This window comes from Amia ocellicauda, chromosome 13, assembly GCF_036373705.1.
Source record: "Amia ocellicauda isolate fAmiCal2 chromosome 13, fAmiCal2.hap1, whole genome shotgun sequence".
In the NCBI taxonomy this organism is placed as follows: Eukaryota; Metazoa; Chordata; class Actinopteri; order Amiiformes; family Amiidae; genus Amia; species Amia ocellicauda.
This window is the reverse complement of record NC_089862.1, coordinates 12887761-12910612: the sequence shown is the minus strand read 5'-3', so window position 1 is coordinate 12910612 and position 22852 is coordinate 12887761. Positions and strand designations below refer to the sequence as shown.

General features: G+C 37.7%; 1 protein-coding gene across 5 annotated transcripts in view; it reads left to right on the top strand.

The window, feature by feature from the left end:
- The window catches only part of clocka (clock circadian regulator a), an 85324-nt gene that overhangs the window by 38820 nt on the left and 23652 nt on the right, over window positions 1-22852 (top strand). For all 5 annotated transcript variants that reach the window (XM_066719906.1, XM_066719908.1, XM_066719904.1 and 2 more), the window contains 9 exons: window positions 15609-15681; window positions 16439-16667; window positions 17035-17126; window positions 19479-19538; window positions 19917-20065; window positions 20662-20753; window positions 21397-21486; window positions 22247-22367; window positions 22559-22672. In XM_066719906.1, coding sequence (XP_066576003.1) covers window positions 17107-17126; window positions 19479-19538; window positions 19917-20065; window positions 20662-20753; window positions 21397-21486; window positions 22247-22367; window positions 22559-22672 — 646 coding nt within the window. In that variant the 5' untranslated portion in view covers window positions 15609-15681; window positions 16439-16667; window positions 17035-17106. The remainder of the gene's footprint in view (window positions 1-15608; window positions 15682-16438; window positions 16668-17034; window positions 17127-19478; window positions 19539-19916; window positions 20066-20661; window positions 20754-21396; window positions 21487-22246; window positions 22368-22558; window positions 22673-22852) is intronic.

Genomic DNA, 22852 nt, shown 5'->3' with positions numbered 1-22852 from the left:
TGATCTGAGCTGTTATTTTGGGCTCATTGTTTATGGATCCTTGAATGCTTACAAAGCGAGAGGGTTTATTTTATGTAGGTGTTGATTTTAAAAAGTAAAGTATATTGGCCAGGCAGCTATTCCAATTCCTCTCACAGAGCACTGAACCATTTCCATAGTGTGCTGCTCTTGACTGTGAAATGTTATTCTGTACACTGAACAATGAGGAATTGCAGAATATGTTGTTAAATGATCGTAATGATAGTTGCTGTAATTATAGTATGAAAACCATCTCCTTGTAACCAAGAAGTGATTCTGCTTTTCATTGACTACTTTCAGTTGAAGAAATGCCAGCTCAAATGGGTGGGGTTGGAGAAATTATGGGAAAGTCATGACAGTTTTCTTCCTAGTTATGTCTTCATTCCATATCTAGATACCTCCTTTGTTAATGGATTATATAAAAAAAAAAGTGGTGTACAGACAAAGGCAAACAAATTCACCCTACTACTTAAATAACCTAAAATAAGAAGGATTTAATCAAGCTCGGAAGCATACGTATCTATTAGCCCTTCAGTCAAATGTAACAATATAATGGTATTTCCTAGTTTGTGTAGTGGTTTTTATAAGGGAACTAAAAACACAAGACTATTTGGATAGGACACTCTCCCGTTGCAGCTTAGGATAAGAGTAGATTTTACACTGAATTCTGTATTCTAAAGATGCATTATAATCAAATTTACATACATTTAAAAACATTAGGGTTTTTAAAATATAGGCAAAAACTAAGGCACTGACCCAGTCTAACCTTCATTCAGTCAAATAGCTAAAACATATAATCATTAATTAAATAACGCTGTGCCTCTATCAATCAAGCTACAGAAGGAAGACTGGGTCCTTTGAACTTGCCTAGCCTTAGGTACTGAGGGGAATAGGCCCACTTGAACTTCGTCTGTAAAGATTTCAAGTTTGAGCATGAATCATTTTTATTTATTTTGAACCGCTGGCCTAAATTGCAGTGCCCATGACCACAAGAAGCTTGACTTTTGTCACATTAATGACATGATTAGGACAATGTTTTCACACAATACTGATTGCTGGGGTTATAATAAGTTTTAACTATCATTAACAGACATGTTATTGATGCATATTGTAATGGTATTTATACAATTCTTAGCTTTTACAAAAAAAAATGCAAGTGCAAGCAAACCAGTACAACCATGATCCCACCAAGATCTTTGAGACCTAGAAAAATAACTGTCCAGACCCAAAATGTGGTCTGTAAAATCTGTGGACTAACAACTCTGGGCCTACATGATGATTTGGCAGGAGAGCGCTCTCATGTATTTTCTGAATCAGTTTGCAGAGGCAATTATATTTCTTATTTTAATGTGCAAAATGAAAGGTTTTCTCTAGTGCTCGAGTTAAGAAACCATTAGAAATTTCTATGAAACTATAAAACACTTTGAGAAGTCGAGAAGGAAGAGGGATTGGTATTGTAATATTTAAAGAATGTAAGGAGTTAGAGGGAAGATATTTTTATACTGAATTGTGAAGTCTGTTGCTATGCCATTCTTGATTAATTCAGTTTTTCATGTTGACGTTTCTGTGCATGCAGTAAACTGCATAATTAGCTCTTAGGTGGATCCAAAGAATGAGTCATATCCTTAAAGCAAAGCTGACCTACATTTAGCAAAAAAGTCAATAGAAGCCTCTCTTGGGTGCAAGCAGTCACTCGTTGCAGTGCTTGTCTGATGCTTTATGATTACAGAAAAACTCCTTTTGCAATTTGCATTTCACAACAATGCAGTGCAGACTGAAGATGTTGCTCGGTCTCGTTTAAAGGTTTGCCTTACACGCAAACCTACCCATTACTTTGTTGGCCTTACAGGCAGACCTGACCACTAAAATGTATATCTTACTCTCAAGTGTTTTCTGAATGGAGATAATATTGTAGTTACTTGGGTTTTACCTCCCACCTCCCTGCGCCTTTGAGACGCACCTCACATATTTCCACCATGCTAAGGTTGCCTAAGTAGCTACTATACCAACTATACCACCCATCGGAAATGTAATCAGGCAAAATGAAAATTTTGGAAGCCACAAAAAGATAAACAAGAATATGAAGCCAATACAAATATTACTGAACAACCAAGTACCTTGCCTTGCTACATATAAGATTGAAACACATTAACTCATTACTGCACAATAATCATCTTTAAATGATGTATACAGTGAACAAGAAATATTTATTTAACTGTATAGTATGTTCTGTATGTGTATGGATCAGGCTTGTGCTATTGACATATGTACCTAATCTGCTTGGTTGGGATGTTTAGTAAAATTTGCATTAGTTGGCAGCCCCCATGTATAACTATTCTTATATTTGTCATAAATTGCATCAGTAATACACCGATCAGCCATAACATTATGACCACTGACAGTGAAGTGAAGTTATCTCGTTATCATGGCACCTGTCAGTGGGTGGGATATATTAGGCAGCGTGTGAACATTTTGTCTGCAAAGTTGATGTGTTAGAAAAACGGGAAAATGGGCAGCGTAAGGATCTAAATGACTTTGACAAGGGCCAGATTGTGATGGCTAGATGACTGGGTCAGAGCATCTCCAAAACTGCAGCTCTTGTGGGGTGTTCCCGGTCTGCAGTGGTCAGTACCTATCAAAAGTTGTCCAAGTAAGGAAAAGCGGTGAACCGGCGACAGGGTCATGGGCGGACAAGGCTCATTGATGCACGTGGGGAGCGAAGGCTGGCCCGTGTGGTCCGATCCAACAGACGAGCTACTGTAGCTCAAATTGCTGTAATAGTGAATGCTGGTTCTGATAGAAAGGTGTCAGAACACACAGTGCATCACAGTTTGTTGCGTATGGGGCTGCGTAGCAGCAGACCAGTCAGGGTGCCCATGCTGACCCCTGTCCACTGCCGAATGCGCCTACAATGGCACGTGAGCATCAGAACTGGACCACGGAGCAATGGATGAAGGTGGCCTGGTCTGATGAATCACGAGTTCAAGGTGTTGACTTTGCCTCCAAATTCCCCAGATCTCAATCCAATCGAGCATCTGTGGGATGTGCTGGCCAAACAAGTCCGATCCATGGAGGCCCCACCTCGCAACTTACAGGACTTAAAGGATCTGCTGCTAACGTCTTGGTGCCAGATACCACAGCACACCTTCAGAGGTCTAGTGGAGTCCATGCCTCAACGGGTCAGTGCTGTTTTGGTGGCAAAAGGGGGACCTACACAATATTAGGCAGATGGTCATAATGTTATGGTTGATCGGTTTATATAATTGCTTTGAACCCTCAACTTTTTGATCTGGATTAGGACCTGAAATTAGACCTAATAAAGCATTCAGATAAAGGAGAAATGCCGCCACAGATCGGGCATGTTCATGGTATAAATCGTTCTACGATAGTGATGATCATTAAAGCCAGAATTATTGAACATGTGAAGTGATCTACACCAATGCAAAAAATGATAATATTTAAAAACTGACAATTGGACACAGAAAAAAAAAAATGATTTTGTGTCTCGAAGACCCACATCAATGTAAAGTGCCTATTAGCCCTATGTTGATTCAAGAGAAGGCTTTTTGTCATAATTAAGATTGTTTAAAAGGTTTAAAGCTAGTGCAAACGTACTGTACATAACATTAAGATAAGTGAGGAAGCTGCTAGTGCTGATCAAGAATCAGCCGCTGCTCTTCTTCAGACATATGCTGCTATACAGTGCCTGTCAAGTGTTTAAAGGAGAGAAAACTCCTGTCTTTAAAGTTGCAAAACACTGCTTAACTCTTTTGCTTGGAGTGAATGCTGCTGGGGATTTGAAGCTTAAGCCACTCCTTGTTTATGATACTGAGAACTCGAGAGCACTGAAGGGTATAACGACTGCCTCTCTGCCTGTTGTGTGGAGGCTGAATCCCAAGGGTTGGGTAACTGGAATTTTTTGAAGATTGGTTCTTTCACCGTTTTGTTGCCTGAAGTTAAACTGTATTGTGCCAACAATTATCTTACACTAAAACAAATTGCTTGTGCTAGACAACACACCTGGGCACCCATTTTTCCTAGATGAATTCCATTCTGACATCAAAGTTGTGTTTTTATACCTCCCTGCACTACCTCCTTGTTGCAGCTATTGGACCAAGGAGTTAAAAGGTCATGTATGGCTTACTACACCCGTAGAACCTTTACCCAGGCAGTTAAGGCTACAGATGGGGAAAACCCTCAAGGATTTCTGGAAGGGTTACAACATTTAGGCTCCAGTCACAAACATTGGAGAAGTCTTGGCATGAAGAAACGCAGAACAATATCAACGGGGTTTAGAACAAATTTTGCCCTCTGTTAATGATTTTAAGAGGGTTAAGGAGATTCTAAATACCTAGGAAAGCAACTCAGTCTTGAACTGGATGTGGATGATCTAGGGGAGTTGTTGAACTCACATGCGGAGGATGTAATTATGACCTTGTGCAGTGGAGGCTGCAGAGGTGTTGGCTGAGACACCCCCACCAAAAACACACAGTAAACAAATGTCTGAGACCTTTAGAATGATTGAGGTGGCTCTGGCACTCTTTGAGGAGCAAGGCCCCAGCTCCTCAAGATTTGTCTCACTCTCTAGAGCTGTCAAAAATGCCCACATGTTACAAGGAAATGTACCTTGAGAAAAATATGGCAACTGCCCACACTTCCCCAGAATTTGTTTTTGTTAAGAAAAGTGCCCCAAAGGAACCAGTTCTAAAAAAAAAAAAATACTGCTTATTCAAATATATATATATATATATATATATATATATATATATATATATATATATATATATATATATATATATTATTCTGTTTTAATTACTAATATGACAACATTTATACTATTTTACATTGCAAATGTATGTCAGCTACATTATAGATTAAGTAAGCTTTGTGGGCTAGCCTGGGAACCTAACCACCCTTAATTATAGTGTTTCTATGGTAAAATGCTTTCCAAGTTCCAAACAACTGACTTACAAATGAACTTGTGTGTGCGCGTGTGTGTGTGCGCGTGTGTGTGCGTGTGTGCATGTGTGTATTAGGGCTGGGCGATATGGCCAAAAATGTATCAGTCTATCGATAATTATCACGATAAATGTCAAATCATTTATTTCAAGTTTACAGGCTAATTTTTCCTCCTGAGTGAGAGTTGAAGAAACCAGACAGTTAATTGTGGTTTTAATCTATTCTTAATGGTCAGAACATGACAAACACTTGCCAAACAGTGGATCATTTCACAAATTATGTCAGAAGATATAATCTCAAGTGCCCTGTGGGATCATGAAGAAATTAAAAACATAAGAAAATTTACAAATGAGAGGAGGCCATTCAATAATATCTAAGTGATCCAAGGATCCTATCCAGTGTGATTTTAAATGTTCCCAAACTTTCAGCTTCAACCACATCGCTGGGGAGTTTGTTCAGATTGTGACGCATCTCTGTGTGAAGAAGTGTCTCCTGTTTTCTGCCTTGAATGCCTTGAAGCCCAATTTCCATTTGTGTCCCCGGGTGCTTGTGTCCCTGCTGATCTGGAAAAGCTCCTCTGGTTTGATGTGGTCGATGCCCTTCATGATTTGGAAGACTTGAATCAAGTCCCCACGTAGCCTCCTCTGTTCCAGGGTGAAAAGGTTCAGTTCCTCAGTCTCTCAGTAGGACATTCCCTTCAGACCTGGAATAAGTCTGGTTGCTCTCCTCTGAACTGCCTCTAGAGCAGCGATATCTTTCTTGAAGTGTGGAGCCCAGAACTGTCCACAGTATCCAGATGAGCTCTAACTAGCGCATTGTACAGTCTGAACATCACTGCCCTTGTTCTCAATTCTACACTTTTGACAATATACCCTAACATCCTGTTTGCCTTTTTTATTGCTTCCCCCTGCAAATTAGTTTATTAGCAGCATGGAGTGAAATCCATGTACAGAAACAATTACTGCTTACAGTTAATATCCGAGTGTATTAAAAAGTTTGATTTCACAGGAAGGATAATAATCGGATCGGTAGCAGTGGATTTTATTAATATTTTATAAACAACTGGACAGTGTTTCAGGCTGTTGTCCTGTGAATAGTTTGTAGGTCTGTTGTGTAACAGCACCGCAGTGACAATCAGTATGAAGGCGAACACGATTTAGTTAACGTGTGCCCATTTACAAGTTAAATGAATGAATGAATGAATGAATGAATGAATAAATAAATACAGCAGATCTGGGTTTCCCTATAAAACATTACAGACTGGTTTAATAAATGCATCCATAAACGCCATGACTGAGACGTGCATACTTCAGTTAAATTATAACCTGCTTTATTGTAGCTGGATGATTAATTGTGAAATGTGTATTTTGTTTCAACTGTAACTTGCCCCGGTTAAGGCCGTCTGTTATGTAAATTAAAAATAATACGGCAAAAAGTGTTGTTTGCAGTAACACATCTGTAGTAAGAGTAATAAGTTACAGGAGTCAAGTTGTGCCATTTAAAATACATATCTACTAGCACATATCTTGATGATTACAATAATAACAATAATAATAAATAGCAAATATTTTGTTGTTGCACATGGAAAAGTTTTCTTACAGTAACGTAATGTGTGTCTGAATATAATGTTGTCTATACACGTTTAGCTCTTCTTAATATCTCTTAACAGAAAAGTGTATTTATTATGCTGTTTACAATCATGTAAAGCATAAAGAATAAAATAGACACTTAAGTCCTTTTCACATCAGGCTGTATCGCTCATAGTGTTGTTTTCGGTCTTTGTTTTTAAAACAAAACAAACCAAACCCACAATCGCTCTGCTCCTCCCACAACAAGTGAACTTCTGACACGGTAGGGTTTCACAGACAGCTCTGGCGGCGCTGAGCCAGTGGTCGAAGCGCAGTGTTTCAGTGCGTGTTCCTCTCAGCGAGCTACTGTCACTTGTCCACACGTTGCTGCTGCGTCACAGAGGTGAACTGGACTGCTGTACCGAATTATCTACATTATCGAAATGTATGTATGCGTGTGTATACAGTACTGTGCAAAAGTTTTAGGCAGGTGTGAAAAGTTCTATAACGTAAGAATGCTTTCAATTAATAGATTTTTTATAGATTATATTTATCAATTAACTAAATGCAAAGTGAGTGAACAGAAGAAAAATCTACATCAAATCAATATTTGGTGTGACCACCCTTTGCCTTCAAAACAGCATCAATTCTTCTAGGTACACTTGCACAAAGTCAGGGATTTTGTAGGCATATAGTCAGGTGTATGATTAAACAATTATATCAAACAAGTGCTAATGATCATCAATTCAATATGTAGGTTGAAACACAATCATTAACTGAAACAGAAACAGCTGTATAGGAGGAATAAAACTGGGTGAGGAACAGCCAAACTCAGCTATCAAGGTGAGGCTGCTGAAGACAGTTTACTGTCAAAAGCCAAACACCATGGCAAGACTGAGCACAGCAACAAGACACAAGTTAGTAGTTATACTGCATCAGCAAGGTCTCTCCCAGGCAGACATTTCAAGGCAGACAGGAGTTTCCAGATGTGCTGTCCAAGCTTTTTTGAAGAAGCACAACGAAACGGGCAACGTTGAGGACGGTAGACGCAGTGGTCGGCCAAGGAAACTTACTGCAGCAGATGAAAGACACATCATGCTTACTTCCCTTCGCTATCGGAAGATGTCCAGCAGTACCATCAGCTCAGAATTGTCAGAAAACAGTGGGACCTTGGTACACTCATCTACAGTCCGGAGAAGTCTGTTCAGAAGTGGCCTTCATGGAAGACTTGCAGCCAAAAAGCCGACGTGGCAACAAGGCCAAGCGACTCAACTATGCAAGAAAACACAGGAACTGGGGTGCAGAAAAATGTCAGCAGGTGCTCTAGACTGATGAGTCAAAATCTGAAATATTTGGCTGTAGCAGAAGGCAGTTTGTTCAACGAAGGGCTGGAGAGCGGTACACAAATGAGTGTCTGCAGGCAACAGTGAAGCATGGTGGAGGTTCCTTGCAAGTTTGGGGCTGCATTTCTGCAAATGGAGTTGGGGATTTGGTCAGAATTAATGGTCTCCTCAATGCTGAGAAGTACAGGCAGATACTTATCCATCAGGCAATACCAGGCTATACCATCTGATTGGCCCAAAATTTATTCTGCAGCATGACAATGATCCCAAACATACAGCGAACGTCATTAAGAACTATCTTCAGCGTAATGAAGAACAAGGAGTCCTGGAAGTGATGGTATGACCCCCACAGAGCCCTGATCTCCGCATCATCGAGTCTGTCTGGGATTACATGAAGAGAGAGAAGCAACTGAGGCTGCCTAAATCCACAGAAGAACTGTGGTTAGTTCTCCAAGATGTTTGGGCCAACCTACCTGCCGAGTTCCTTCAAAAACTGTGAGCAAGTGTACCTAGAAGAACTGATACTGGTTTGAAGGCAAGGGGTGGTCACACCAAATATGGTTTTGATGTAGATTTTTCTTCTGTTCACTCACTTTGCATTTAGTTAATTGATAAATATAATCTATTAACATGTTTATTTTTGAATAAATGTTTGAATCATGTTTATTCTTACTTTACAGCATTTTTTCACACCTGCCTAAAACTTTTACACAGTGCTGTAAATATGTGACTGTATTTGTTTGCATGTTTGTATATTGACATGGAAAAGAGAAGCTGTACATAGAAGCAACTGGAAACATCTTGGAGAGGCCTTCATCCAGCGGTGGATATGTATATATTGTATAGTTTTATCAGAAATGGCTGAATATGCAGTCGTATTTCTGTAACTAATTCATGTTCATTCATTCATGTTTATTATCTGCCCACATTTTCCCTCCTAAAGGCAATTAAAACAAAACACAAAAAGAGGTCGGTGCAGGGATGAGGGTTGCCGTGCTGCTGAATCACTGTTCCTGAAATGTCTGTTTTTCTGTCAGCATTTCAATTTTTCACAAATTACCTCTCATAAAGGCCTTTGTCAGGGATAAACTGGAATAAGGATTGTGCTTGTGCATTGCAGTCGGGGGGGATTTTCAGTAGCAAAACCGTTTAAGATAAGTCACCAATTCATGATCATTTCTTGTTTTAATCTGAAGTATTTTGTAGGTTTATCGTTACAAAGAGATTCCTTCAAGCACTTCTGTTTAATTTATTCTTAGCACTGAGTGTTAGAAAGGGTTTCAGAGCAGGAAAAAAGACACCTGTTAAGTGGTGATATAAGCGTTTAGCTGCGGGGAAAGTAGGTCATTGGGTCATCAGGTTACTGGGACAGGGAATGCATATGATGACATCATAGTTATACAACCACTGCCTGCTGCCTAGGGAACACAGTGCTGTTTCACTGTTTCCGCTCCACACTCCCCCTCCATTTTCTTTTCTTTTTTTTTTTGGCCATTAAGATCATCAGCTTCAGGAGGGGAAAAAAATCTGACTAAGAGACTTCTTTTTCAGTTGTGATCCTTTAATTAGAGCTGTGATAAAAGCGTAGTTCTTGCTGGAAATAACTCGGCTGTTCCATTTCAGACTGATAAGACATTTATATATATATATATATATATATATATATATATATATATATATATATATATATATATATATATATATTAAAAAAAGACAAAAAGAAGAGAAGCAGTTATTTTGATAGGACTGGGATTTTTTTTGTGGTGCTCAGTGGAACTCATTAATAACATGCATTTAAAACAATCTTTATTTTATGAACTTTCACAAACAACAAAACCTTATTTTCTATCGCAGTCCGAAACACTAGACCAATTGTTTAGAATGTACAATCTATTTAAGTTTAATATAAGACAATTTGAGAGAACCTTGGCCAACATCAAGTCCAATTTTTTTTTTATCATAGTTGACCGGTACACACTTGAATCCAAAACTATTTTTTATTTTTATTTTTTAATGATATGCATATTTTGATAATAGTTATATATATATATATTTTTTTTTTTTTGGGGTCGTTTAACATTCATACTCTAAAACAAATGCTACTCATTTTTATGTTTTTCTATTTAAATTGGCAGAGATGTTCAAAAGTATATTGTCAAATACAAGATAAGAAATATGATGGTTATTTATTTATTATTAATGTTAAATATTATCAGTCATTTAAACCGGTGCATTTAAAAGGTACGTATGAAACCGCGGCACTTCTCGTCTTGACCGGCTCTGATCCTGGTCTAAGGAGGCATCAGACAAAGTTAAGCATCGTAAAGCATAACTACCGGACCTGTGGTCTCATCAATTTTATTTAACAATCCTGCCTCAATATAGCAGGTTATCTTCTTCCTAATGTGTGATTTTATGCCAGCAACATTCAGCAGGTTGTCTGCAGACCCTGTCCATATAATTAATGCAGAAAGCAGATTTGTCTGAGAAAGATGGCTGATGTGCAGTCATTGAAATACCACTTAACCTAACGTCTGGGTGTCGGAGGTTATTCTGGACCACTTACCAGGCTACTGAAGGGATCTGCAAACCATCTGTGTAGAAGTTGTAATCCTTACTACGTTCTGAAGGTCATTCCTCCTTTGCGTAGCGTTCACTAAAGGTGATTCTACTTTAAAATGTAGTTTTCTGACAGGCTCCGATCTCTTCTGCGCCCCTCACCACGCTGTCTCCTGACGTTGTCACTCTGAGTTTGAATTGACTCTGTCTACAGGAGATCACGCTCAGGGACACATTTAGTAGCTGACCAACATGGTGTTGAGTGGCAAGATTTACTTGTCTTTGAGGCCTTGGTTGTTCAGAGAGATATTTACACTGTATGTTGTCTCCAGGATACTTTAGCTGAGCAGTTTTACATGCAGTCAGTTAGGTACATTAATTTAAAATATAGAGGCCACAATCTGCGTCACTTGTGTTGTGATAGGTGGGAAGAATAGCAGAGCATTGATATCAGTTACAGATACCAATTTTATTAGATCTTTATTTTTTTTCCTCAAAGGTTGAGCCTTAAATAGGTGATTGGAAATTATGTTAAAAGCTGTGGACTACCACAGACGTATTTTTCTTATTCTTCTCCTGATTATTATTATTAAAGAGGAGACGTATTCAGTTGTTTCTAAAATGTGTTTGTGGTCAAACGTTTTGGTCAACACTTCATTATATTGCTTCCAGAAACAGTGTGTCTGCTTGTATATTGAACATTTCTGAAATACTGCTGCACAGTTCTGTCATGAAACATATTTACCCACATTTTTTGTTACACAAGTTTATTCTTCTGAAACTGGAAAATAAAATTAACCAACTATTACCCACAAAAATTCAGGAAAGCAGGGCAGTGCCACGTTATGCGTTTCACTGCCAAACCACAGTGAGTTAATGTCTCCAGATCTGTTGAGGCTAGACCCAAGTAGCAAACCTTGGAATCAATCCTAACAGCCTTTAGAATATCCCGACACCTGACTAATTTTGTGATTCATTATTAAGTGTCTTATTTTGGCAGATTAGCTCTACACCTTTAACTTTTTCCTGAAAACGAATAGGGTTTTCTTTTCCTTATAAACCAGCAGTGGAGTTTCAGTTGGGAGAGCACTACTACTGTAACATCAAGGTCAAAGAATTCGTGCAATCACATGCAGCAGAAATAAATAGCTTGAAGTCAGTGAATTGTGTTAAGGAGGGGGGAAAACAACATGAAAAGAATACACAGTGGGATATGACTGGGACATTATGAAATCTGACAGCAATTAATGCAGGATTTTAAAAGTCATAATATTGTTTTTAACTTTTCGAACCTGAAAAGTAGAATAAGTAAATGTAAAACATAGAAAATATGTCTGATAAGTATTAATGTCTTGGTTTCATTGAATGTTAATGATTTTTTAAAGTTGCTCTTAAAACTGTCCCGACATCTTAGAATTCAATACATAAGCCAGTGATTGATATGAAATTCTGAGTCAGAACACAACCTGGTTATTGTATTCACTTCACACTTATTTGTTTTGCTCTAAAGCATTCTCATCTCAAAACAGGTGGAACAGAGAGGTACAATGTGCTTTTATATCTGTAATGCTTGGAAACCTAGTGTCATCATTTAAACTCCTGCGCAATAAATTGTTTTAAATCCTAACAAATGAAAAAAGTGTAGTCTCTACTAAGACTTCACTTATTCACGGTGAAAATTATAATTGTTAAAAAGACTTGTTGTTTCTGGTAAATCATAATGTCAGGTTGCTTAGATCCAGGAGCATTTTAGACCATTACTGACTTGACTCAGGTAAATCTCAGATTACCGTTAATCAACTCCCCCTCATTAGGGTTTTGTTTCCCAGTTTTTTTCATTATTATTTTTCCCTCACCATTAATTCTGTATCAAGTAGAAAGTCTCTTTGACAATCATCCATGTTTGTGTGGCATGCAATTGGATTTGTGTGCACCCTCCCTGGCTTCTTTATGTCCTCAAAAATTCCTTCTGAAGTTTTTCTTCTGCTCGCGCTGTCGCTCTGTGCCTTTTGCTTCCAGTCTAGTGCACTCTCAGCACATTGAGTTGTGGCTTCCCATGCATAGAAGGGTACTGTGTTTCCAATTCATTTTCTGCAGGAAACCTTCTTGTTTCACTCGCACTGAACTTTATTTACTTATCAGTAGAGCTGGAATATATTCTGTATCGTGCTAGTAAAACTGCCATTCTTTGCAGCTGATAAACTCGCCTATTACCCTTTAAATATTGGAGTAACAAATTACTTAGTTTATCTTAAACTTGTATTATGCTGTCATAAATGGGACCAATGGAGACCACACCTTTTAATTACCTATGGTTACACTCCATGCCTAAATAAAATATTTGTTTCTTTATGTTACAAATTCTGTTCTGCTCATACAGTTAATTTCTGTTTGAAGAGCTATTTCAAATGAATTGCTAAAGTCAGTACTGTGCCAGTTGTTGTCAATATCATACTATGTAATTAAATTGAATTAATTAGGGACTCACGGACTCACTCACTCACTCAAGTACAGAAATCACAAGCCTGGATCATAAGTCAGATTTCTTTTTTTTTTGTCACGCTATCTCCAGTCAATCTGGAAATGTAAAAGAAAACGAAAAATACAACATAGTTCAGTGGGTGCAGTAATCAGGTTAAGCCAGAATTTAAGCAAAACTAAACAAAGAAAAAGAACAAAATAACTTGATTGAGCATTAAACAGAATGCCACAATCTTTGCATTCTTTGAGAGTTTTGTTCCATTTCCTTCCAAAGTAAAGTTAATTGACTACAGTGATATGTTTTACATCACATCAAATGGAAATAAAATTAACAACAACTTCAAAGCAACAGATATAAATTTCATTTTGATGATGGTTTCAAATGAATTGTAGATACCGCTTATTTTTTGTTGTAAGTACAGCAATTTAGATGACAAAATAACTAAAACAAATCACTGTGGAATACAACTAGTTGTAGGACCTGCACAGAAGCTACTGTATCTAAGATCATGCTATGTCACTTAAATGATTTGTCATAATTCCAACTCTAAGGACAATTTCCAATACAAGTGGATTAGTATTCGTTGTTGACCAAAAGTAACAGGAAGTGGTGTTGGTGGACCCATAGGTCACTTCTAGACCATTCCAAGAGTATTGTGTCAAGGTATTGTACAGTGAGGGAAAAAAGTATTTGATCCCCTGCTGATTTTGTACGTTTTCCCACTGACAAAGAAATGATCAGTCTATAATTTTAATGGTAGGTGTATTTTAACAGTGAGAAACAGAATAACAGCAAAAAAAACAGAAAAACACATTTCAAAAAAGTTATAAATTGATTTGCATGTTAATGAGGGAAAAAAGTATTTGATCCCCTATCAATCAGCAAGATTTCTGGCTCCCAGGTGTCTTTTATACAGGTAACGAGCTGAGATTAGGAGCACTCTCTTAAAGGGACTGCTCCTAATCTCAGCGTGTTACCTGTATAAAAGACACCTGTCCACAGAAGCAATCAATCAATCAGATTCCAAACTCTCCACCATGGCCAAGACCAAAGAGCTGTCCAAGGATATCAGGGACAAGATTGTAGACCTACACAAGGCTGGAATGGGCTACAAGACCATCGCCAAGCAGCTTGGTGAGAAGGTGACAACAGTTGGTGCGATTATTCGCAAATGGAAGAAACACAAAATAACTGTCAGTCTCCCTCGATCTGGGGCTCCATGCAAGATCTCACCTTGTGGAGTTTCAATGATCATGAGAATGGTGAGGAATCAGCCCAGAACTACACGGGAGGATCTTGTTAATGATCTCAAGGCAGCTGGGACCATAGTCACCAAGAAAACAATTGGTAACACACTACGCCGTGAAGGACTGAAATCCTGCAGCGCCCGCAAGGCCCCCTGCTCAAGAAAGCACATGTACAGGCCCGTCTGAAGTTCGCCAATGAACATCTGAATGATTCAGAGGAGAACTGGTTGAAAGTGTTGTGGTCAGATGAGACCAAAATCAAGCTCTTTGGCATCAACTCAACTCGCCGTGTTTGGAGGAGGAGGAATGACCCCAAGAACAGCATCCCCACCGTCAAACACGGAGGTGGAAACATTATGCTTTGGGAGTGTTTTTCTGCTAAGGGGACAGGACAACTGCACCGCATCAAAGGGACGGTGGACGGGGCCATGTACCGTCAAATCTTGGGTGAGAACCTCCTTCCCTCAGCCAGGGCATTGAAAATGGGTCGTGGATGGGTTTCCAGCATGACAATGACCCAAAACACACAGCCAAGGCAACAAAGGAGTGGCTCAAGAAGAAGCACATTAAGGTCCTGGAGTGGCCTAGCCAGTCTCCAGACCTTAATCCCATAGAAAATCTGTGGAGGGAGCTGAAGGTTCGAGTTGCCAAACGTCAGCCTCGAAACCTTAATGACTTGGAGAGGATCTGCAAAGAGGAGTGGGACAAAATCCCTCCTGAGATGTGTGCAAACCTGGTGGCCAACTACAAGAAACGTCTGACCTCTGTGATTGCCAACAAGGGTTTTGCCACCAAGTACTAAGTCGAAGGGGTCAAATACTTATTTCCCTCATTAACATGCAAATCAATTTATAACTTTTTTGAAATGGTCTGGATTTTTTTGTTGTTATTCTGTCTCTCACTGCTAAAATGCACCTACCATTAAAATTATAGTCTGATAATTTCTTTGTCAGTGGGCAAACATACAAAATCAGCAGGGGATCAAATACTTTTTTCCCCCACTTTATGTGCTGTATGAGAGATGGTCTTTTGGTTCTTAGGTTAAACTGAGGTCTACTTTTGTTGCTGAAAACCCCATTGCAGTATTCAAGAGAGCATGGGTTACCCTCACACTCTGGCAAATTTCAGATTTTCTAACCTGGATAATTACTCACTTGTCCAGCTCACCTGCTGGGTAATAAACTGCAGGAGTAAAGAGGCTGCTGCCCACTGTGACAAGATTTATTTATTTATTTATTTATTTATTCATTTATTTAATAATCCATTGCCACTTACATAAAAGTCATGAAGTGTTGATACTGATTTGTGTGGCTGAGTTAATACCCAAAAGGGTTTATGGACATGGTGCATGTATGCTCCATGCTCAGCACACATGAGAAGAATCACGTTTTAAATGTGCTCCTCATTTTTGTAATCCTTTCCTGTTTTGTAGACTTGAGAGAAGAAAACATAACTGGAAGTCACCCACTGAAGATCCTGCAGAAACGCACTGCTGTTTAACCATTGTAAGTTCACCGCCCTCAGCTGTGTACATGTTTACATGTGTGATGATGCGTCACTGTTATTTCAGGGTGTACACAAAAATGAATGGACTGGTACCTGCAACGTGCTTCTAGTTGCTAGAACTTCATAGTGATGAGAACAGAGGAGAAAAGTATTATCACCCTGCCATGCTCTCTGACCTTTTCCATTGCGTTTTCATTGGACCCAAACAGTTTCCATTTCCAATTCATTATCTACATTTTCAGTTTCACAATACAGTACATTTTCAGATTTTCTTTTTATTACATATTAGTCTGTCTGTTACAAGTATTCTATTCCAGTATGCCAGACACACATTAAAATACCAGTTTAATAGGTGTCTCTTTTGCATGTATTTTAATCAAACCATAGCTAGGTCTATGCAATATATGCTAAATACATTCTAAGTATGATGTAACAATGCTTTGGAGCACATAACATATAAAATGTTAATTTTGGCAAGTCAAAATCAGCTGCAGTGCTTGACCTCTGTGTCTAAAATAAAAATAATAGAATATTTAACTGCACTTGCAATTTATTTAATTTATTTTATTTATTTATTACACTCTGTGAGTGGGATGTAAATTGATAGAAAAACATTACTTGTCCTGTTTACTAATAAAATATCCTGGTGATTGCCATGGTATTGTTCACTAAATAGTTTTTGTACTTCAAGAAAGTACTTTACAGTAAAATGTTGAGGGTGCAAAAAATATTAATAAGATTTGTTTCCCCCAACAGATCCTCTGAGCTTTTTTTAAAAAAATTTTTTTGGTCATGTGGTGTTTGCACATCCGAACACGTCGAAAATGGCAGCTTCCTGAAGACCTAAGATCTCTTATATCTTGCTGATATAAAATCTTCTTACCACATCAGTTTTTTAATATAGGTTGGGACTTTGCAGCATCTGGCCTGGTTTCCTTTTTTCCCCACCAACAGTACTTCACATTACAGACAATCTGTATTGGAGGTAAGAACCTAAATGACAGCTTATTTTGTTGAAGGATTGATAATGATACTTTGAATTTCAAATAGTGGTGCAAAGGGCTGATTAAAATGCATAGACTACACTGCACTTCTGTTCTCCCAAACAACCTTTGATGAATGCATCCTCAGAATAAAGTTTTAATTGATATACAGATTGTACTTCTAAATGCCTGTTAAACTACTAACTACCTACTGGAATACCATTATCTTACTGTTGTCATGTTAATTTATGAGGCAACTAGAATTGTGATTTGAATATAACTTACTTGAATTAATCAAACATCTTTGGTTAACTAAACACATGAAAACCAAAATTAAAGTTGTATTTATTTTATTTTATTTTTTCTCAGGTACAGTTACAAATGTCTACCTCACGATTAAAGTGTGATTTACTACAACTGCTACCCTGAACAAGTTAGAAAATGACCTCCAGCGTAGACCGGTATGTTTCTCCTCTTCCCGTCCGACTGTGCACAAGTCATCAGATCGGCCATCTTGAGTGCGAGGAACTATTGATTCATAACTGTGACATTGAAGCACAGCTATTTGACCCAGTTTAGATATTTGTAAGAATCGTTTGAAATATTAGTAGTCTTATCAGAATTTCCATCTTTTAAAATAAGCTTTTTCCCATGTCAGAGGAGAAAAGGCAATCGCTTGGGAAAGTTTCCTCTTTGTTTTTTCTGGAACATTATTGTCTTCCTTTCTGATGCATCACCTGCCTTGAATGGTTCAATCTTTTTTGCATTCATGCACAAAGGCCCTGACTTTTTACCGTTAGTTTGTTAATTTATGCACATCATTGATTTTCCGTTGTTAGTGAACACACAATAGATAGAATTAGTATTGACACAGGTCTTCAAATATGTTGAGTTGTTAATAGATTTCTGCCGAGAACCTTTGTTCCACTACACCATGGGAAGATTGGGAAATACCTTATTTTAACATCTTCAATTATTAAACACACTTTAAAGTTAATTAGTTAAACCCTTTTACGTGGGGGCTTATCACCTGATTACAATACATACTGGTGTCAACTTTTTTTTGTCTTACATATTAAATAACATTTACATAATGAGTCATCTTTGGCAACTCTCCAGTTTACATGATCTCTTTACCGCCATCTTACATTTCCAGTGATGACATGATTTAGGTTTGGTCTTTTGTTTTGTAGAACATATTTAGTGGCATCTTGTTTCTTTCATTAAAATAACACTTCAAACAAGTCCAGTACCATTTGACTTGTTTTTCTGGGTAATTGCAAAGTACACAAAGTGAATGGATGTTATCTTGTTACAGACAGTCTGGTCTTTCAACATCAGATTTACTGCCTTTATTTATGACATTTCCTCTGAGAATGATGGGAAGCATTACTCTTCAGAAAAGTGTCTGTGTCTTAGCCTTCATGTCGTGCCATTCAGTTTTCTCATTGCACGATCAAACAAAACAAAAAAAACCGAACAAGAATGCATGAGAAAATAAGTTAAATGGAAAAGCATACAATAATACAACGCTGGCGTGTGTAGTTTCCTCCAACCTAGTTGATAATAACTGAAAACATTGTTGAAGGTAATATAATAGTAACAAATGACTAATGTTACAACTGAAATGAGGAGTGCACCACTTTATCAGAATTTCCTTTTTGGCTAACACTGAAGTAAGTTAACAGGAAATTGTAACATCAGCTTCTGTTAGTTTAGGTTCATGTCTTTTAAAGCCTGGTCGGTAAAAGCGGCATTTAAATATATTGCATTCATAAGACACTCTGGGTTTTGTTTTTATGGAAGTATATTAATTATTAATCATATTATTAGTATTATTATTATTAACAAAAAAACATAAGACACCCCACATAATTCATTTCAAGTTAACAGCTGTATTAATGTACAATGTTAGTTACTTGTTTGTTTTGCATAGCCATGGTGTTTGTGAAGTGAAGGATTAGGTGAAGGGTTTATATTAGTGTTACAAATTAACATTTCTAGATAAGGCAGCAGTGTGGAGTAGTGGTTAGGGCTCTGGACTCCTGAGCGGAGGGTCATGGGTTCATTCCTGGTGGGGAATCCACTGTACCTTTGAGCAAGGTGCTCCAGTTAAAAAACAGCTGTATAAATGGGTAATTGTATGTAAAGTCTACAACAATTGTTCTTTGCCCTGGATAAGTGCATCTGCAAATAAATAAAATAGATTTTAAACAGAATAGGTGTAGTTGTTTTTTTTTTTTTTTTATATATGTGATGAAATCTGGAAACCAACCTTTATTGAGCTGTACAGTAGAGAGAGAGTAGTAGAGTGAATTCTAGATTAAGGTCACAGTGTAGAAAAAAAACAAAACAACAGATTGTTTTTTTTCAGTCTATAATTTCTTTAAATGTTCATGCAATTGTGTGGAAGATGCAGAGTATTGCAAAGACGTAATTCATTCACTGGTCCTTTTTTCATACATATACAGCACCCTATAGAATTTGAAAATACTACCTGCTGTTCATTTCATGAGCTGTTGACCATATTAACATTCACAGACTTTGATACCAAAAAAAATTCAGGAATTGATTAATATAATCTGATACCTGGTACAACTTTGGAGTGGCTAATATCTGCAGACAAGTAACATAGTCAGAATTCCCAGTGGTTGTTTTATATCAATTAATACTTAGCGTTTCTTTTCCAACACAGAGTTAACTAACCTTTCTGAGAGTTAGTCTGTACATGGGAGTCTAACATTGAACTTTTGCTTTCATTCAGCTGAGCTATGTATTTATTTAATGTATTTATTTACGTACCTCTATTTCAGGGATGACAGTAGCATTTTTGATGGATTAATGGAAGAAGATGACAAAGATAAAGCTAAAAGGTGTGTTGTACTATACAGAATAATGTAGTTCACTGGGAAAGAGTAATTAGAATCTGTTATGTATATATGGGCAGCAAATCCTGATACAATGTAAGGATTGGTTGTTTTTCAAAACTGCAGAAAAAGCCTAATTTTCCTGTTTTGAGACTTGGTCGGTTTTTGTGTTGTCTTCATTGTCCTCACTGTAGTGTGTATATTTTATTTTATATATGTATGTGTATATTTTGTCACAGCTTTAGGTCAACATGGGAAAGCTGCCATAAGATCTTTAATTGAACCAGTATTTATTATTATTTTATCTGTCAGCATCATATTGCTTTAGTTTTTACTGATATTGTAACATGTGAATCACCCATATTTATGTTAATTTGCATTCAGGGTTTCCAGGAACAAATCTGAGAAGAAACGCAGAGATCAGTTCAATGTCCTCATCAAAGAGCTGGGCTCCATGCTCCCGGGGAATACCCGGAAGATGGACAAATCCACAATCCTGCAGAAAAGCATCGATTTCCTGCGCAAGCACAAAGGTAGCACTCAGCCTGTTACTGTTCCCTAGCAAACAATGCTTTTTTTTGTTTGCTTTAATATGCAATGTTTTTATTACAGTCAAACTGTTTGCCTGTTTGCAAATGGCTCCCATTTGTAAAGCTATTGGACTTATCAACTTAATTTGATTAATCCTCACTGGGTTTATATTAAGATGTGGTATTGACACTAAAATAAATCTGGTTGCTCTTCTTCAATTATGTTTTTAGTGAGGCCAATTCTGATACTGTTCCTACTCCTGTTCTACCTTTACTGCATTGGTTATAGTGATCAATGCAGCTTTTTGCTCACTCCATCACACCACCCACTACCAGGAATATTTGATTGTCATTCATGTCAGCGCTCACTCACAGCACTCTCTTCCATAAGCTAAACTGCATTGCTACCCAGCTTAACTAAACAACTTCTGAGCATCAATTCAAGTAGTTTCTCTCACTCAAATAGGTCTCTGTGTCTTATATCTTGGTTTGCAATACTGGAATTGGCTTCAATTATATGTATTATATTTACTGAATCCAGTTATCATTCGTATTTGGGTTTGTTTGTTTAACCTAAAGCAATTATTTCTTTGTGTTAGAAATTGCAGCACAGTCAGAGTCGAGTGAAATCCGACAAGACTGGAAGCCTCCATTCCTCAGTAATGAGGAGTTTACACAATTAATGCTAGAGGTAAGTGCACTGATCCCACCTGCGGCCCGGCAGTAGCTGCGCTTTCAGCATGCAGTGTACAGGAGTGAATAAAGAAAGACCCCTCAGATTGAATTTGCTTGCTACTAATTAGCAGTGTGTAAAGAGGTCTATGTCTGCATCTAGTCTGATATGGGTTTTAGTAAATTGCAGAACGCATCCTGCTGTTAGAGTTAGAAACAGAGGCTGAAATTCAGTCTGGGGCCCTGATGGAAAAACAAGCTTCATACATTTAACCATTTTAGCACACGTGTTTATAGAGAATATCTCTTTGCTTTTAATCTAACTGAACAAGGTTCTGTAGTCTCATCTGCAGCACAATGGGGCTCTCGCATTCCCAACCTTGTGACATGCGTGTTGCTGGGTCTGGTAGCTGATTCACATGGAGTGTGTGAGATAATAGCCTTTCCAGCTTCTCTTATAAGCAGGAGTGGGAGGCTCATATGACACACGGCATTTATCATGCTGTTTGAAAAGCCACTGATGAAATGAATCATGTTGTTTGAAAAACATTTAAATGAATCATGCTGGTAGGCAAGGAAATGCATATAAACAAATAAAAGTATACATATGTGTTTATTTATTTATTCTCATGTGTATATTTATTTTGTTTTAAATTTTGCAGGCGCTAGATGGCTTCTTCCTAGCAATAATGACAGATGGAAATATAATATATGTTTCAGAGAGTGTTACTTCCTTACTTGAACATTTACCTGTAAGTATACAATGACCAGGGTTTCATTTATTATTCAAATGTATCTCATATATGTATATATATCAATTTAATCACGTGTGAATGGGGGAAAGCATTTTTCCCCCTTTCTGTTTCTATGGTGTCATCTGATGTTGCATGTTGAGGCTTCTGACCAGTCTGTGATCTCTCAGGGTGGGAAGCTTCTTCTTTTTGCCCATTGGCTGCAGTTCAGATGCGTCACAAAGCAGCTCTGCAAAAGCTCATCATTTTTGATCTCTGGTACTCTGCACCAAGTGATGCCTGTGGCTGCAGGGTGAATTTCTCAATTTAAAACAATGAGTGCTGATTTTGTGACCACCTCTGGCACTGTTGTGTTGTTGTGGTAATCCTTAAAATCTGTTTGGTCTAAGAGAGCAGCCCAGCTGGGGAGGAATCGTAAAGTGACAGAGCTCCTCTCTGCGGGTACTTGACCAAGACACATCTTTGTGTCGCTATTGAGATGATCTACCTTTTTTAGAAATGGTCTGTTTTGATGAGAATGCTTGAACTGCAGATGGTCCAGAAATGAAATGTATACATAGACTCAGTCAGCATAATCATTTCGTTTTTCATTTAATTGAAAAAATAAACATGGAAGTGATGTTTTTAAGGAATGTGAGAGAGATTAAGAATCGGTTTATGCTTGTCCTCAGAGTTTTAACTATCTAATGTGTTTTTAAGTGCTTGCCTTAATATGACAAATATATATTGCATCACTCACATAGTCTTTATTTTTTTTCAGTCGGATCTTCTGGATCAGAATCTGTTAAATTTCCTCCCATTGGGGGAGCATTCAGAGGTGTATAAAGTTCTTTCTAGCCAGATGCTGGAAGGAGAGACTCTGACTCCAGAGTATTTAAAGAGTAAGTGCTTTGAATAAACACATTTCCAATTTACTTTTTACAGCTTCCACTACCACTGTAATCAGTGAGACATGACATAATATGACATTTATTTACTAAATATTAACTTAGAGTAGTACATCAAAAAGAAAAATATTACTTAATTGTACCCATGTTGTTAAAATGCATTGTGTTTCACTTTTTTTTTCCAGCAAAAAACCAGTTAGAATTCTGTTGCCATATGCTACGAGGAACAATAGATCCCAAGGAACCCCCTGTTTATGAGTATGTGAAATTCATAGGAAATTTCAAGTCTTTGAATAATGGTAAGTTAATAATAAATCTCCACCTTCCTCAGGTTTTTGTTTTAGTGCTGAAATATGAGCTCAATAACAGTATTTGGAAAGGTAGTTATTCTTAAATATCTTTTTATTTTGAATTTGGTTCTACGTGATTATGCTTCCATGCTCAGATTAGTTTATGGCATCTTGATTTAGACCTTTAGT